Source organism: Sciurus vulgaris (assembly GCF_902686455.1).
Source record: "Sciurus vulgaris genome assembly, chromosome: 16".
NCBI lineage: Eukaryota > Metazoa > Chordata > Mammalia > Rodentia > Sciuridae > Sciurus > Sciurus vulgaris.
In genome coordinates this window covers 27,141,979-27,158,234 of record NC_136477.1, presented here as the reverse complement: position 1 = coordinate 27,158,234, position 16,256 = coordinate 27,141,979, and the positions used below count along the sequence as shown (strand labels likewise).

The following is a 16,256-nucleotide window of genomic DNA, read 5'->3' as shown; positions in this document are numbered from 1 at the left end:
GACTACAATATCTATTTCGTTCAGTGTGTCAGTTCTCAATTAGTTAAATGAGCATCAGCCCTTTTAACAGTTACCTAAGAGGCTGCCATTTAAAGAACATTACTTTGACATAAATCACTGCCAAAAATATCTTTGAAATTCCCACTCAGAATGGTCCTCAAAATTAGTTTATAAGTCACTGAAAAACTTCTTTATAGACCCATTTTTGTAAGCTTAAGCAAATCCCCTAACTTAATAAGGCTCATTTTCTTTAGTTGCAAAGTGAGAATAATAATAGCAACACAGGGCTGGGGTTGCAGATCAGTGGTAAAGCACTTGCCTAGCATGTGTGAGGCCCTGGGTTCAATCCTCAGCGCAACATATAAATAAATAAATAAAATAAAGGTTTAAAAAAATAATAGCAACATATTATCCATGCATGTGGCAATATATAAATTTTCTTATTTAGAAATTAATTTTAAAAATACAAAATATAGAGGCATACTGCTTTCATCTATGTGTCAAGTCACAGGCGGACTTCCAGGAGGAGATATCCCAGAATGGCATTGTGCAAGTGACCTACATCTAGGAATTCCATGGGCTAACTTTTGTTGGTTGTGTTAGGATCAGATTATTCATGACAACCTAAAGAAGTACTGTTTATGTAAAATCTCCTGAGTGAGAGTTTTGGAAGCACAAGAAAAGCATTTGAGGAGGAAGTAAGGAAAACTTACAAGCTAGGACGAGGAGAAATCTTTTAATGCCCTGGTTTGTTCACTGAAAAATGCACTGGGGTGTCCAACCAAGACTGGCTTTCTCCTACAAACTACTGCCAGCAGCATACATTTAGCTACAATGGGTATCAGAAGTTTGTTTTTATCAGGCCTCTAGCAAGCATTCCGTTAGTGAGCTTTTATATCATAACGAAAATTCAAAAGTTGTCCTCAAAATGGGAGGCAGAGTAAGGAAAATGGCAGCAGAGTAAGAAAAACAATACCATTTGTTTTTCCTTCCTCTTATTTTATATATAATTTTATTTTATTCATATTATATATAAGATCAATCAGATTGCCATTTGGACTCTGGTTGTAGGTGGGCAGGGCTGGAGTAGCCCCAGGCAGTCAGCAGGCAGGGTGTTTAAGATAGACATGGGTTCTGAACACCCAGCTACCACGGCACTTTCCCAACTGCTCAGCAGGTTCCTGCCAGCTCCTGGCCATGGAAACCTAGCCAAGCATGGCTCTTTTCTGGTCTCCTCTATGCTTTGTAGCCAATCTCACTCTTAGTTTAGAAGCTCAAGTCTGAGAGAGTAGTGTACACCCTGTATCATCACTCCAATCCTGCTCTAGATCTACAAAAAAAATTACGGGAGCCATACATACTAACTTCCAATTTCCCTTTTGTTAGTCACATATGGACTAGAAAAGCTATACAAGTATCCAACCATAAAAATGAAGGCTAAGTAGAATGAAAGAGTGCAGACATAAATGGATTACCAACAAGAAGACCAACAAACCTTAGATAAAAAGAAAAACTACAACAATTTTCCCAAAGGATCGCAATTGTTTTAAAAATGAACCTGATAATATGAAGCAAAACACTTTCATTGTTTCTGATATTTTTTTTCTGAGATATGAACTCAGGATAATTAGATATTTACTTGATACTAATCAGGAAATACATGGTATTAATATTTAAAATGTATTTTACTTAATGACCTTGTCCCTGAGTTCTTTTTTCCTTAAAATGGCTACCATTTCTATTGCTGTAGCTTTAATAATATGAGTAAATATAAGGGCTGTGCCAGAAGACATTTTGTTACTAAATCAGCACTTAAAAACCTTAGGCCTTTAGCATTCATTCATATGAATTTGACTACTATTTGTTCAAAGTTCTTTAGGCTCTACTCTGAGTGGAGTACAATTTCACTGTGAAATAGTACAAATGATGATGCAAAACATAGAGATATAATTACTGTCCAACACAATGAAGCAGCTTATCCATGAAAGCAGTAATTACTATTCTTTGCTCTGAGGAAGACAGAAATGATAGGGAAATAGAGAAACTTCTTTGAAAATAAAAGCAACATCTTTAACATAAATGTCTATTATAGAATTCTAATCCTTTTTTGATTCCTTTCAATCCCACAAATGGATTAAACATTCAGTTTAAAAAGAAAAATTCCATCCACGCTGCCATCCACCTTTAACCATTTTCTCTCCTCCCTCTTTGTTGCTGCCATCAGTTTCCCAGTTGTTCATTAAAGGCCTGCTTTCCAAATCATCTTGCCATTATTCTAAGAACTTCAACAATCACATAGATGATCATCCAATGCCCTGTTTCTCAGTTCACTGATGCCACCTCTACAGACCTCCTCCTCCCCCTTAGTCATCTACTTGCTCAGTTTTTAATCTTTTTATCAAAACAGTCAACTACAAAATTACCACTCTCTAACCATAACCTCCTATTTTTCTAGGTAACCATTCAACTACTCCACTATTACTACTCTTTGACTTCAATGATGTGTGTGTATGTACGGAAGTAAGTGCACCTCCAATCCATCAACCCATTTTGATTTTCTATCAACCCATCCGTTTTCCAGATCTTTTTTTTTTTTTTTCTTTTTCTTTCTTTCTTTTTTCTTTCTTTTTTTTTGTGGTGCTTTGTGCTTGCAAGGCAAGCACTCTACCAACTGAGCTATATCCCCAGCCCAGTTTTCTAGATCTTAATCACACTCTGACAGCCTCATTCCCTCTTGCCCTGTTATTCTACAAGTTGACCAAGACTCAAATAGCACATCTTTTAGCAAAACTAAGGTGAAAACTGAGAAAAAGCCATTCTGAATACATAAGAAGTTCAGAATAATCAAAGCAGCCATGAAATCCCCAAATAAAAGCAGGCAAAAGTCACAAACATTTCACAAGAGGAAACATGAACTACTCCACACAAATCTATGTTTAAGCTAATAATCCAGGATATCAAAATTAATACTATTCCTCCTTCATCAAAATTAGCAAATTGAAATTTTAATAGGCAAGGTTAGCAAAGGTCCAATGAATCTACCATTTACATAAACTGCTAATAGGGGAATAAATCTGTATATTTCTGAAAAGAATGTGGCAATATCTTTTTATAAAATGTTTTCCCTTTGATGCCTTGACTCTTTATAGAAAGCCAGATTTAAAAATAAAAATCACAGAGGAAGATGTTCATTACAATGTTGAAAATATAAACAGAATATATTCAGAAAATGGACCCATATAATGTGTAAGAACCTGTCATATCATACTCAAATTCATGATTCTTAAATTGTGAATGAAATAGATTTAAAAAAAAATCATGGTGACATCCCAAATCTAGGGACTTGTTCCAATTCCAAACAAAATAATATAAATTTAGTTTTCCCTGTTCCTTCTCTTTATGTACAAGTAAAATTTCCAGACATAATTCAACAATCACAAAAGAACTCTGAAATGTGAAAAGAGAAAGGCAGAGTATCTAATGGCTTAGGATTTGAAAAGCAACAGGTCATTAAGTTTCCTAAGCTTTCTTTTAATCGTCTACATCCTCAACTGGGCACTTAAGAGTCCTGAAACTCTCAATAAACATAGGTCAAAAAAAGCCCCAACCATGCTTTCTCTAATCAAAGGAGCAGTAAAGGGGCAGCATAGCAGAGTACTAGAGGAGGCGTCACCCTAGACTCCATAATTCTAGTTGCAAGAGGGCCCACTATTCCAGAACTAATGAAGACCAAATCAGGGAACTTTATATCCTGTCCCACCCCAAGGGCAGCAGGTAGGCCCATACCACCCTCATCGGTCACACCAATAGGCATAGCTAGCATCTCACAGCCCTCCATTTGACAGCAGAGGACAACTCAGGCCTAGTATCTCCTGAACCTTTGTCCAATAGCAAAGGACAGCAGTAGGCCCAGTGTGTCCCAATACCCCACACAATACCAAAAAATGGCCCAAGGAAAAAAACTTCCATTTCCACAGGTAAAGGCAAATGGGATTGAATGAGGGCTCCACCTGCACCATATGGCAACCCACATAATGGGCCTGGGAGAGTGCTCAAAAATCCCCGTACCCAGAATCCTGCTCTCACTATTTGCTTAGCAGCACAAGAACCAGTTTATGATATTTATTTGAAAAGAAAGGGAAAAAAAGTTTTAATAAAAAAAATTTATTTTACTAAGAACTTTTCATCATTTGGGGAAAATACTGAAAATAGAAAACAAAACAAGAAAAGTAACAGACAAAATTATATGTCCAGTATTACCTTAGGTATTTTTAAGCACATAAAAGAAAATGGAAAACAATGTTCCAAATGTTATCAATAACTGCCTCCCAGTAAGAAATTATTAATTTTTCCTGGTTTTATGTTTTCTGATTTTATTAAAGTACTTGTAACTTTCTTAATACTTACTAGCTATATAATTAAAGGTCTAACCACAATGTACTGAAGCTAGTGGTACAGAGAGCCTTGACAACACTTAGAGCTATGAGTAACTCCTTACAGGAATGAGACTGGCCTCTATGAGATGATACAGCACTTCAACTATCCAAAGGACAAGAGTATTGCCTTTTGCGTACCTGTGAATCTGCCCATTTTTATGCAGGTATTCCAACCCTTCTAATACTTCTCGAAGGATGGTAGCAATGGTAGGTTCATCCAGGACTCCACTTTTGTGTTCCCCCTTTGCTACAATATGCTTAATAATATCCAAAACAGAACCTGAAAACAGAAAACACAGTTCATGAAAACTTGTTCAGTATAAGTCACTCCATTATGGAATCAAAACACATTTAAACCTTTTCATAAAATTACTTATGTAGGAAAGAAAGGAAAAAATAGTAAACATGAGGAAATAGAAACATTTAGAAGTAATCATTTATTTCCAATTTCATTCTAAAACACAAAGTAGCTGGCTAACATCCAAACAGTACATTAGGACCAGCGTCTTTAAACTTTTAATGTGAATTTAGAAGTAGGGAAAGACTTTCAGCCACATCTGTAGACTTCCCAGGTAAACCATGCCCATCAGTAATATTTCACAAACCAATATAAACCTCCAATACCAGACTGGAGTATGCAGTGTTGTATGTCTAAAGATATTGATCTCCAGCGAAAATGAAGATCAGACTTGTATACAAAGTAACTCAAACACTTAAGTTTTCAGGTTAATAAATTATAAAAATAAAATAGGTAAAGACAAACATGAAAAGAATAACAATGGAAGTTCTCTTTAAATAATACCCCAGATGTCTTATCAATCCTATTCTTCCTAGGACAGGAAATAATGCTCCTATTAAAGAATGAGGGGGGATGAAGGGAAAAGATAGTAATTAAAATCACAAAATACTGACTACAAAAACTGATAAGTATATTTAAAAAAAAAGGCATGCCAGAAGTTCCTAAGGTTTCTGGAATATACTGGCTTATAAAGATCATAGAAACAAAACAAAACAATCTTTACTATTAGAAACTATGCCAAGAACTATGAAACAGAAGACATACTATACCAGAAAGATTCAATATCCATTTTTTGGTACAAAACCTCAATAATCAAGACTAAAAATCATTTCTTAATCCTGATGACAACTTATCCTATCAGATGATTTTATTTCACTCACTTAAAAAGAAAAAATATATAATTCCAAATACATGGAAAGAAGTGGTCTAGGTAAGATCCTCAAAAATAAAAAGAATTGGGGGGCTGGGGAGATAGCTCAGTCGGTAGAATGCTTGCCTTGTAAGCACAAGGCCCTGGGTTCAATCCCCAGTATCCCCCCCAAAAAGAAATACAAAGAATTGGGGCCTGGGTATAGCTCAGTAGTAGGACACCCTGAGCTCAATTCCCAGAATTCATGAAGGACTAAATATAAGTTCACTTTAGCTCCCACTTAAAATCTAGTAGCTTGATAAACTAGATTTTTTTAAAAAGTGCATAAATCCAGGATGAACAAAGAACAGGAAAGAGCGGGAGAGAGATGGCAACAATATTATGGAAAAAAGAAAGCAAGAAAAATAAAAAGTAACTGACTAAACAAAGCGAAGAAATTTTATTTTCAGTGCCTGCAGAGGAGGTATACATTTAAGAAAAAGTGATCTTTCTGGAGTTCTGGCTCCAGAAAGGCCAGACCTACACACAAGTACCACATAAGATGTGAGAGGGAGTGAAAGAAAGAACTGAAAACTAGAAAACTATTTTTGTCTTTGGTTTTCTTCATAGTGCTGGGGAACAAACCCAGGGCCTCAAACATGCTAGGCAAGCACCATACCACTGAGCTATATCCTGAGTCCTAAAACTGATTGAAAATTCAAATAAAAGAGTAGGATTTTTCATATCTCTCCTCCCCTGTAAAAGCCAAAGTTTATTTTCTCAAGATGATGAACCACAGAGGCTCCAAATTCTAGATAGCATTTCCTTTTCTAGTTTTTTTGGTACCAGGGATTAAACCCAGAGGCACTTTATCCCAGTCCTTTTTATTTTTCTTTTGAAACAGGGTCTCACTAAGTTGCTGAGGCTGCCCTCGAATTTGCAATTCTCCTGCCTCAGCCTCCTGAGTCACTGGGATCACAGGCAGGCACTGTGCATCCAGCTTAGAGAGCACTTCCTAGCATATTATTAAACTAGTTCTTTCCCCTCTTTATTGCTGGGATTCACAAGTTTGTGATAAGGAAACAGCGAGGCCTAAGAGAGAAATTTGGTTCAGTTTAGTTAAATCAATCACACACAATTTAGTTTAATCAATCACACATTAATCCCTAAAGCAAAATGATTACACCAATGGGTCACATATTTCATTCTTTTGAGAATTTCAACCCCTGTAAATACTGCTTAGCAAGAGGATATTTATATAATCACTGATCAAGTTGCATGTTTGTAACTTTAACAATATCTAACATGGGAAAAGCCAAGGAAAACGTTCCTACTAGGAATTTAAAATTAACAGTTTTTCACTCCAATTAGAATGGTGATTATTAAGAATACTAGCGACAATAGGTGTTGGAGAGGATGTGGGGAAAAAGGTACACTCATACATTGCTGGTGGGACTGCAAATTAGTGTAACCACTCTGGAAAGCAGTGTGGAGATTCCTTAGAAAACTTGGAATGGACCCACCATTTTACCCAGCTATCCCACTCCTCGGCCTATACCCAAAGGACTTAAAATCAGCATACTACAGAGATACAGCCACATCAATGTTCATAGCTGCTCAATTCACCATAGCCAGACTATGGAACCAACCTAGATGTCCTTCAACTGATGAATGGATAAAGAAACTGTGGTATATATATACAATGGAATATTACTCAGCCATAAAGAATAATAAAATTATGGCATTTGCAGGCAAATGGATGTAATTGGAGAATATCATGCTAAGTAAGATAAGCCAATCTCAAAAATCCAAAAGGCGAATGATCTCACTGATAAGCGGATGATGACACATAATGGGGGGTGGGAGGGAGGCAAGAATGGAGGAAGGAGGGACTGTATAGAGGGAAAAGAGGGATGGGGGCGTGGAATTAACAGAATTTTTAAAGAATTAAACAGCAGCCAGAAGTGATGGCAAAAACCTGTAATCCTAGCAGCTCGGGAGGCTGAGACAGGAGATTGCAAGTTCAAAGACAGCTTCAGCAACTCAGTAAGACTCTGTCTCAAAAAAAAAAAAAAAAAAAAACATAAAAAGGGCTTGGGATGTGGCTCAGTGGTTAAGCACCCCTGGGTTCAATCCCTGGTACCAAAAAAAAAAAAAAAGTAATCAGTTATTATATTCAAGATCTAGAACTGGGTGCCACAGAATATGACAAGAGATAGTTGACATGACTACGTACTTTCAGGGAACTTCCAGACTGATAGCTCAAAAAAAAGAAGCCACAAAAACCTTAGAGTGCATCTAAAATATTAGTTCTATATTTTGAAAGAGTGTAAAGTAGGAGCTCCTTTTCAAAATTACAGACTTTAAAACTAATTTCACACCATCCAATAATCAATGGGGAAAGCAGAACAATGAACATCCCAGTCTATGTCCAGATCAGGCATCTGAACAAGGCTTACAGAAGAAACCCTCCCTTCCTTGGTGTAACTATTTCTTTTCTGTTTCAGTCTCCTCCCAGCAATAAATTTTACAAGTGGCAGACCTTCATCCTTAACTGACAGATATTATTTCTAGAGTCTCCCCCATCCTTCTTATCCATTTGATTTCCTTGGCATCACAAGATGCTTACAAAGCATTTAACTCAATGATGATGCTTATAATCCTCGCTCCTCAAACATCAAAACCATACAATTTAAGTGTTAACTAAGAGAAAACTGAAGGTAAAGCATGCTAAAGCAAAAGGAGACTGCAGATTATCACTGATAACTTGATCAATAACTAAAAAAAAGTAGGAACAAAAGGGAAAGTTATAATAGTGTATACAATATTGTGTCTTCAAGCACAATCTGGAAAAAAAAATTCTGCTAGGATAAACAGTTCTTGAACTCTAGTACATGAAGGAATTGCTTGCCAAGGTAGTAAAAGATGCAAACTCTAAATACTGTCATTCAAGATATCTGAGCCCAAGAGATTGCATTTTCAGACATTTTAACAACCTATGCTACTTTGATAAAAGTTGTCCATTAAAATTTAACCATTTCTCAAAATAAAGGCAAATAAAACAAATAGAAAAATAAAAGGATCTGGTACAAATTCTGTAACACAAAGCAAAAAGTTAAAACACAGATCATCTATTCCCCCAAAAAACTGTATTCTACATCTTCATAACCTGTGGCACAGAACATTTAAAAAACAGTGCAATGCTGGACGTGGTGGCACACACCTGTAATCCCAGGGACCAGGGAGGCTGAGACAGGAGGATCACAAGTTTAAGGCCAGCCTCAGCAACTTAGCAAAGTCCTAAGCAACTCAGCAAGACCCTGTCTCAAAATAATAAATAAAAAGGGTTGGGGATGTGGCTTAGTCATGAAGCATCCCTGCATTCAATTCCCAGTAACCAGCTTCCCCGCCCCAAAAAAAGAAAATTTGCAAAACTTTAACTGTCCAAGAAAAATCATTGTGATAAAATAATATTGACAAAGTAGTGAAGGAGTGGCTGGTTTAAAATTCTTGTTAAACTGACAATACAACTCTAATCACTCAGTCAACACATTAATTTCCTCATTTACTTTTATGAAAAGGCACTCTGCCAGGCAAAGTGGCAAAAGCCTGTACTCCCGGCTGCGTGGGAGCCTGAGGGAAGAGGACTGCAAGTTTAAGGCCAGCCTGGGCAACTTAGCAAGACCCTGTCTCTAGATTCAAAAAACTAAAATGGCTGGGAAGGAGCCCAGTGGTAGAGTACCCTGGTTTCACTACCCAGTAAAGCGGGGGACGGGTGGAGGGGCGGGACACAACACTCTTTGAATACAAAATCAACTCATTTGATTTATTTACAAGTGCTTCTACTATGAAGTTTTAATCAATCTTTAGCCACTAGGCTATGTCTTCCTGAGTCATGCAGGTTTCAAAGGGGCCAAAATTGGCATGGTCAGGTATTCCATTTCAGGTCCCTAGAAGTTGCAGAAGTTTAAAAACCCTCCACTGTTGACTGTCTCTTTAAAACTGGTCTATAAATATTTGATATGTTACCTGTGTCCTGTTTAGACCAAGGAAGTACTCACACTCTTTATCTCTTAGAAAATAACTAACTGCAGGGTGTGGTGGTGCACGCCTGTAATCCCAGCAGCTTGGGAGGCTGAGATAGGAGGATTCCAAGCTCAAAGTCAGCCTCAGCAAAAGCAAAGTGCTAAGCAATTCAGAGAGATCCTGAATAAAATACAAAATAGGGCTGGAGATGTGGTTCAGTGGTTGAGTATCTCTGAGTTCAATCCCTGGTACCAAAAAGGAAAATGACAAAACTGAGGGGATTCCTAAACAACAAAATACCTCACTCTCTAGGGCAGTGCACTTACATTTGATTTCTTCATTTCTATACTTAAACCTTTAATTACTACAGGTACTTCTTTCTAGTCCTCTCAGAAGTTTCCTTAATTACTTGGATTTCTAAACAAACTCACATGACAGTTTGGTGCTTATAAATTGTGTAAACAGTTATTTAGACAAAACGTGCTTCTAATTTCTAAAGAGTCATTAGAGTACTAACAAATTCCAACATTCAACATCAGGTTTTAACTAGCACAATATAAGAATATTACTGTTATAAGGAAGCATTATAAAATAATTACAATATTGACATACTTAATGAAACTCATTTTGTTTTGTTTTTATGTTACTGGGGATTGAATCCAGGAGTACTCTACCACTGAACTACATACCCCTTTTGTATTTTATTTTGAGAGTTTCACTAAGTTGCCAAGTTTGGACTCAAACTTGTGATCCTCCTGACTCATCCTCCCAAGTAGCTAGGATGACAGGCAATGTGCTACCACATCTAGCTAACAAAACTTATTTTAACCATGATGTTCACCTGGTTGCTTATTTAAGAGTGTCCATTACTGTTTATTTTATGATATATTTAGTTTATTAAATTCTACATTAGTACAATGTTGCTAAATCAAAAATATGCTTTTGTTTTAAATACTCTGGCTGAAGAAGCTGATGTAGAAGATATCATACACATATTTCCGTTTTCTGGTAATTTATATTTTTTTAAATTATTCCCCCAAAAGTTCTCCCAACTCCTCCTCTGGCTGTGACACCCAGATACCCAGATTCTTGAGGTACCCCCACACTCCTCCATCTTTGTTCCATTCCTCTTCAGAGTGTTCTCTATGTGGATCGCTTCTCCCATCCTTCCCCTGATACAACCTCCATCCCTCATTTCACCTGGCTAATTATTGCTTATTCTTTAAATCTCAGCTAGATGTTACTTCTTAAGGGAAGCCTCTGTTAATGCCAGTGCACCCATTCTCTGTCAATAAGGTTAGGTTCTCCTATAACGTGTTCCCATGGCACTTGGTACTTTTTCATGGCACTCTACACACTTATAATTATTTAGTTATTATTTATTATCAGCTGTTAAGGTCCATGAGAGCAAGGAACTATCCATTTTAATTCACCAATGTACTGGTGTTCAATAAATATTTGATGAATGGTATTTTAGTTGTACTATAAATACTCATGTAATAATTTCCTCAATTTAAAAAAATTTTAAGTTATACTTAGTTCTAGCTTTTGTTTTCTAAATATTGTTTAATATATCTCTTCAGTTCAAATGTTTATTTGCTTAATACTAACACAAGCAAGATTTTCATTTCCCCCCAAAAAATGCAAAAATTTTAATATTTAAGAAGTTTAGATGTAAAGATTATGTTTACTCTTAAAAATGTGATGATTATAAGAGTTATGATTGGGACATGTTTGGAAATTATCCTCCAGGAAATTTCTCAGTATAAAGTTGGAAAAACGAGACACTATCTCAGGAAATCAAAGACCAGAAGGGACAAAGAGCTACATTTAAAAGACATTTCACTCATCTACATGTCCTGCCCTTTCTGTGATCAGAACATTTACTCATTAACAGAAGAATAGGAATCTTTAAAAAGAAAAAAATAAATAAGAGTCAATCTGCTTAAAAGTAGCAGAAAAGATGGGTTAGCATACAAGAGAATTATGTAGACAATTTATTCCCATATCAGAGAATTTTTCTGCAAAACATTAAAAACTCTGTATTATACATTTTTGTAAATTACAAATAAATTATACCACAGGTGATCAATAAGGAAAGATACAGTATTACCTAATGTTCCCATATCTGTCCATACAGAAAGAACCAAGCTTGACCACCATCTTGAAAGGTGGTTGGTGTTAGCAAGGCTTCCAACCATCATATGAACAGGGCTTTAACAAAGCAATCCAGTTTCTCCAGTGTGTCACTAATGGGATTGAAACAAAAAGGTGATTCTGGCTACACTGAAAAGCATCAAAATATAGCAAGGGAACATTATTACTAATGAATAAAATTTCTTGTGCAACTCTTACACGTCAGCACAGTAGTAGATGCTTTACATTCATCATCTTATTTATTCCTCCACCAATACACTAAAATGCAGAAAAGGTATCCTCATTTAACAGACAAGTTATCCAAAAACCTATCCTTTTTTCTTTACATCTTCTCTGGAGAAGGACAGTATTCAGTTAGGGACAGTGTTAAAATTGCAAACTAAATAAATATGGATTCTTTTTTCTGTAACTCTACATTCTAAAATAAAAAATCCTACTCCCTTACAAAATACATAGGAAAATAAAACCAAGCAGCCAGAGGTGGGAAGTCTGGAATGGCTCCATCACCAATGAGTCCTACCAATCTTGCCACATATTTCAAATTTGGGCCCTGGCAAAATAACTAATTTATCATATGGCATGGACCTTCAGGTAATGTTAACAAAATTTTCAATCTATTCATGCCCAAATCCCCTGTTTGCAATTAGCAATATTTATATTTTACTGTAAGGATAAAGTAGAAATAATAGCATGTGTTTGTTGTGTGTGTGTGTCTGTCCGCAGAACTTATTTAAAGCACACGGCACACATGTGATTATGTTAATGTTGCAGAACAAGATTTTTTGTGTAAGAGAAGAGATTCAAGTATAATATTAAAGAAGTTTTAGAAGTCTATATTAAACTTTGAATTGGAAATATAAATGTCAAATTATTATTTGTAATGTACATTATTTACAATGTATATTATATTTCCAAGTTCTAGAAGCACCAACATGGTAGTAGCAATGAGTATACCAAGTACTTAAGTTATGTTTTCTAAATATCATTCCCTAGAAAAAATATCAGAGCTGCTTAGAGTATTAGCCGATTCTGGGTCTGGAAAAAAATAATATAAATGTGAACCTAAGAAATCTTCAATAAAAAAGGAAGAATGTAACCAAAGATCAAAGGGCTCATGTCAAAAGAATACAAGAGGGGTCATAAAGGATTTTCACTGACAGAATCTGGACAACCCAAACAGCAAAGAGAACCAAGTATAACTGACTGAAAGACACTGCCGACGTAAAAACCTCCAGTCATAATGATATGCAAAAAAATGAAGGCACAACTAGAAAAAAGGGGGGGCAAACACCCTCTCATTTGCTACCATTGGAAGTGATTTTTGAGCAACTTTTACTCTGAAAATTGGTTTATAAAACTCTCCTTTTCAGTTAAAACTACAGTACAGATTAAGTAAAGAGTGTCAGTTGGTAAGGCAAAGTTCTTCTTCACAAAAGAATGACAATTTATAATTGCAAAAGAAATGACACAATAAGAAAAACCACATTTTATAACCCTTGATGAACTAATTGATGTAAACAAGGATTATTAATGGATGCTAAAGTCATTTTAAAAGACATGGGGGCTAGATACTCATAGTGCCAAAGTATCATTTCAGAGATAACTTGCTGGATACAAAGGGAAAAAAGTTAACTTTTCCAGGGAAGGTCTGACTGTCATAATTTTAAGCTAACAAAATTAAAATCACTATTAAAGATACAACCAGGCAGCAAATATTTCCTGACCAATGCAATATCAAGTGTCCAGCATCATCTACAAAGTATTCTGCCCAAAAATACTTAACTTGAATTTAATTATTTAGTTCTAATTTTCAAGAAATAAATCTAGATCAAATTAAACATCAACAAGAAGAAATAATCAAATAAATCCAGAATGTGGAAACTTCTACAAGATAACTGAATCAGACTCTTCAGTAAATTTATGGCATGGAAAGCAGGAAGGGGAAGGGAGTCATCCTAAATTAAGAAAGATTTAAAAGGCATAACAACCCAATGCAATGTGTGAAATCTGTCTCAGCTCATATATTATCCTCTTTAACAGATAATACATTCTCAGTATCTCTTCGCACATGTCCATGAAATCAAATCAGGATAAAAAGAAGGAAATTGGGGGGTCTGGGGATATAGCTCGGTTGGTAGAATGTTTGCCTTGCAAGCACAAGGCCCTGGGTTCAATCCCCAGTACAACAACAACAACAACAAAAAAAAAAAAAAAAAAAAAGGAAATTTTTATTAACTTTTCAACCTATGGAACAGAACATTTTACTGCATGCTACTCACCTCCACTTAGCAGCTTCATGACTAGCCACAGTTCATCTTTTACCACAAAAGATGTGTAGTAAGACACAATATTAGGATGATGGCATTGACTCATGGCTTGAATTTCTTTCTACAAACAGAAAACATGATAATTCATTATATGCAAGCTTAAAACAAACACTGCAAGTTAGCAAATACAGACAGGGAGCCCAAGACTGTCGCCACGTTTTCAGAACCTCCACAGCCCTGATCTCTTCAAGAATGGTTAAGCCAAAAAAACTACTTGCTTTCTGACAATTCATCCCCATCCGATTTTCATTCACTACATTAGTCATCCTTGAAACCAGAAACACACACTATATATCACACCCTGGTACAACACCACAAGAGTCCTCTACTGGGACACACATTTTTAATTCAAGGTGTCCTTAAAGAACCATTTTGGGAAATATGGTTTCATAGCCACAGAGAGTAATTACTGATAAATAGAGAGTAGGGGTTTTTGTTTATGTGGAATATTTTTGTTTTTGTCTTGTTAAAATATTGTTTTACTCCATTTTGGTGAAATGATTACCAATTCTCACCCTAAAGAGAAACATCCTGAAAAAGGACAAGGTAATATACCAAAACCAGAGTAGAAACCTGAGCCAGATATCTAAGCTTACCCTACCTTAGTTTATGAAATTAGAGTTGGTATGATAAAATGCCTTAGAAAGCCCTGAGTATGATCAGGGCCCTGTTTAACACTCTGGTTTCATTCCTACCCAGCTCTGACCCCAGTACGATGATCCAGCCCAGAAAACTTGGAAGTTTGTCATGCTTCTTCTAACTCTGGACTTTTTACCCTTTTGCTCCCTATATCTGAAATACAATTACTCCATCATCTTTACCTGAGCTGCTTCTTCCTTCTAATCTCAATCTATCAATTCCTCCCAAGTTTGTTAGGTGCCCAGTTTTTTAGCTTCCAAGTACAGTGTCTCTCATTTCATCACCCCATATAATGTACTAGATAACACATTGTGTGCTTATTCACCTCTCACTCCTAGACTGAGAGCCACATGAAGGCAAATACGTTAACAGTGGATTCCCAAGCCCTGTGGAACTGATTATCCTATACTATAACTGCCTATTTATATTTTGCATCCCACACAAAACTGTAAGTTCAGTGAAAACTAAGATTATTCTTGGAGCTCATCATTGCACCCAGCACACAACACACCTTCAATAAATATTTGCTGAGTGAATAAAATCCGATAGCACTTTATATAGCTTCTCACTTACTCATGTCCTTGCACTATGTCCTTGGTATCTGTTCAATAAGATCAACTGTGTAAAAGTTGCTCATAATTCCTGATTCATAAGAAGTGCTCAAACAAAAGCCAGTTTTCATCTTCTCAACTTCTACTTGAATATAAACTCATTTATGTCAAAGACTTTGTTGTATACATTGTGCAAACCCCAAATTCACTTGCATGGTCTTCTACACTAAAAGCTAAGTAAATATGAAAGAAAAGGAATAAGGAACTGAAGTAAGCACTTGCCTATTGACATAGTTACACAGGATTTGAAGAGATAAGATATGTACATAAAAGAGGGAACTGAAAGGACAGCACATATGTGCCAAAGGAGTAATAAATATATTAAATGTTACAAGAATTCATATAGGAAAGAACAGTTACAGTAGGCAAATGTGACCAAAGAAGTCTTTATAGAGGAGGTGAGAACCAGGTTCATCTCTACAGGCTATGGGGAAAGGATAACAGTATAAGGTGCAAGGTAAAGTGATTTTTAAATAAAAGGAAATATGTAGGATACACTTAAAACACAATAAATAAATCTGCCTATGGTAGACAATGAAATATTTTTACAGATATTTATTCTGTGCCTACTATCCCGTCTGCATGACAGGCACTGTGCTAGTTAATTGACCACAATGTTGAATCCTCACAAAACGAAGAGTCTGGTGAAGTCAGATAATAGTTAAAGCACAGAATAGTAAATATAATTTTGAGAGAGAAATACTAGATATTATATAAGTTCAGTGGAGAATCATATTAAGAAAAAATAGGAGTCATCATCAGCGAAGACTTTTAAGTTTTAGATTCCTTATAATAGGAAAGATAAGTAGGTTTTTAAGGTTTTTGATTGTTTAATTACCTGGAACCAGAACATAAAGGACCTTGTAAGTATGTTAAAGAAGTTAGTCTTCATCCTAACAGCTAGGGAAAGGC

At 35.9% G+C, this 16,256-nt stretch overlaps 1 protein-coding gene across 4 annotated transcripts in view; it reads right to left on the bottom strand.

Annotated features, from left to right (window-relative positions):
- OXSR1 (oxidative stress responsive kinase 1) overlaps positions 1-16,256 on the bottom strand; it is a 101,445-nt gene that overhangs the window by 59,120 nt on the left and 26,069 nt on the right. For 3 of the 4 annotated variants that reach the window (XR_013759986.1, XM_079115621.1, XM_079115619.1), the window contains exons 3-4: positions 14,047-14,155; positions 4,575-4,716 (exon numbers count right to left, since the gene is read on the bottom strand). Coding sequence is in view for 3 of the 4 variants with exons in the window: in XM_079115621.1 (XP_078971747.1) it covers positions 4,575-4,716; positions 14,047-14,155 (251 nt within the window). In the remaining variant the exon portion in view is untranslated. Of the gene's footprint in view, positions 1-4,574; positions 4,717-11,723; positions 11,860-14,046; positions 14,156-16,256 lie in introns of all 4 variants that reach the window. The other variant, XM_079115620.1, reaches the window with a different exon arrangement.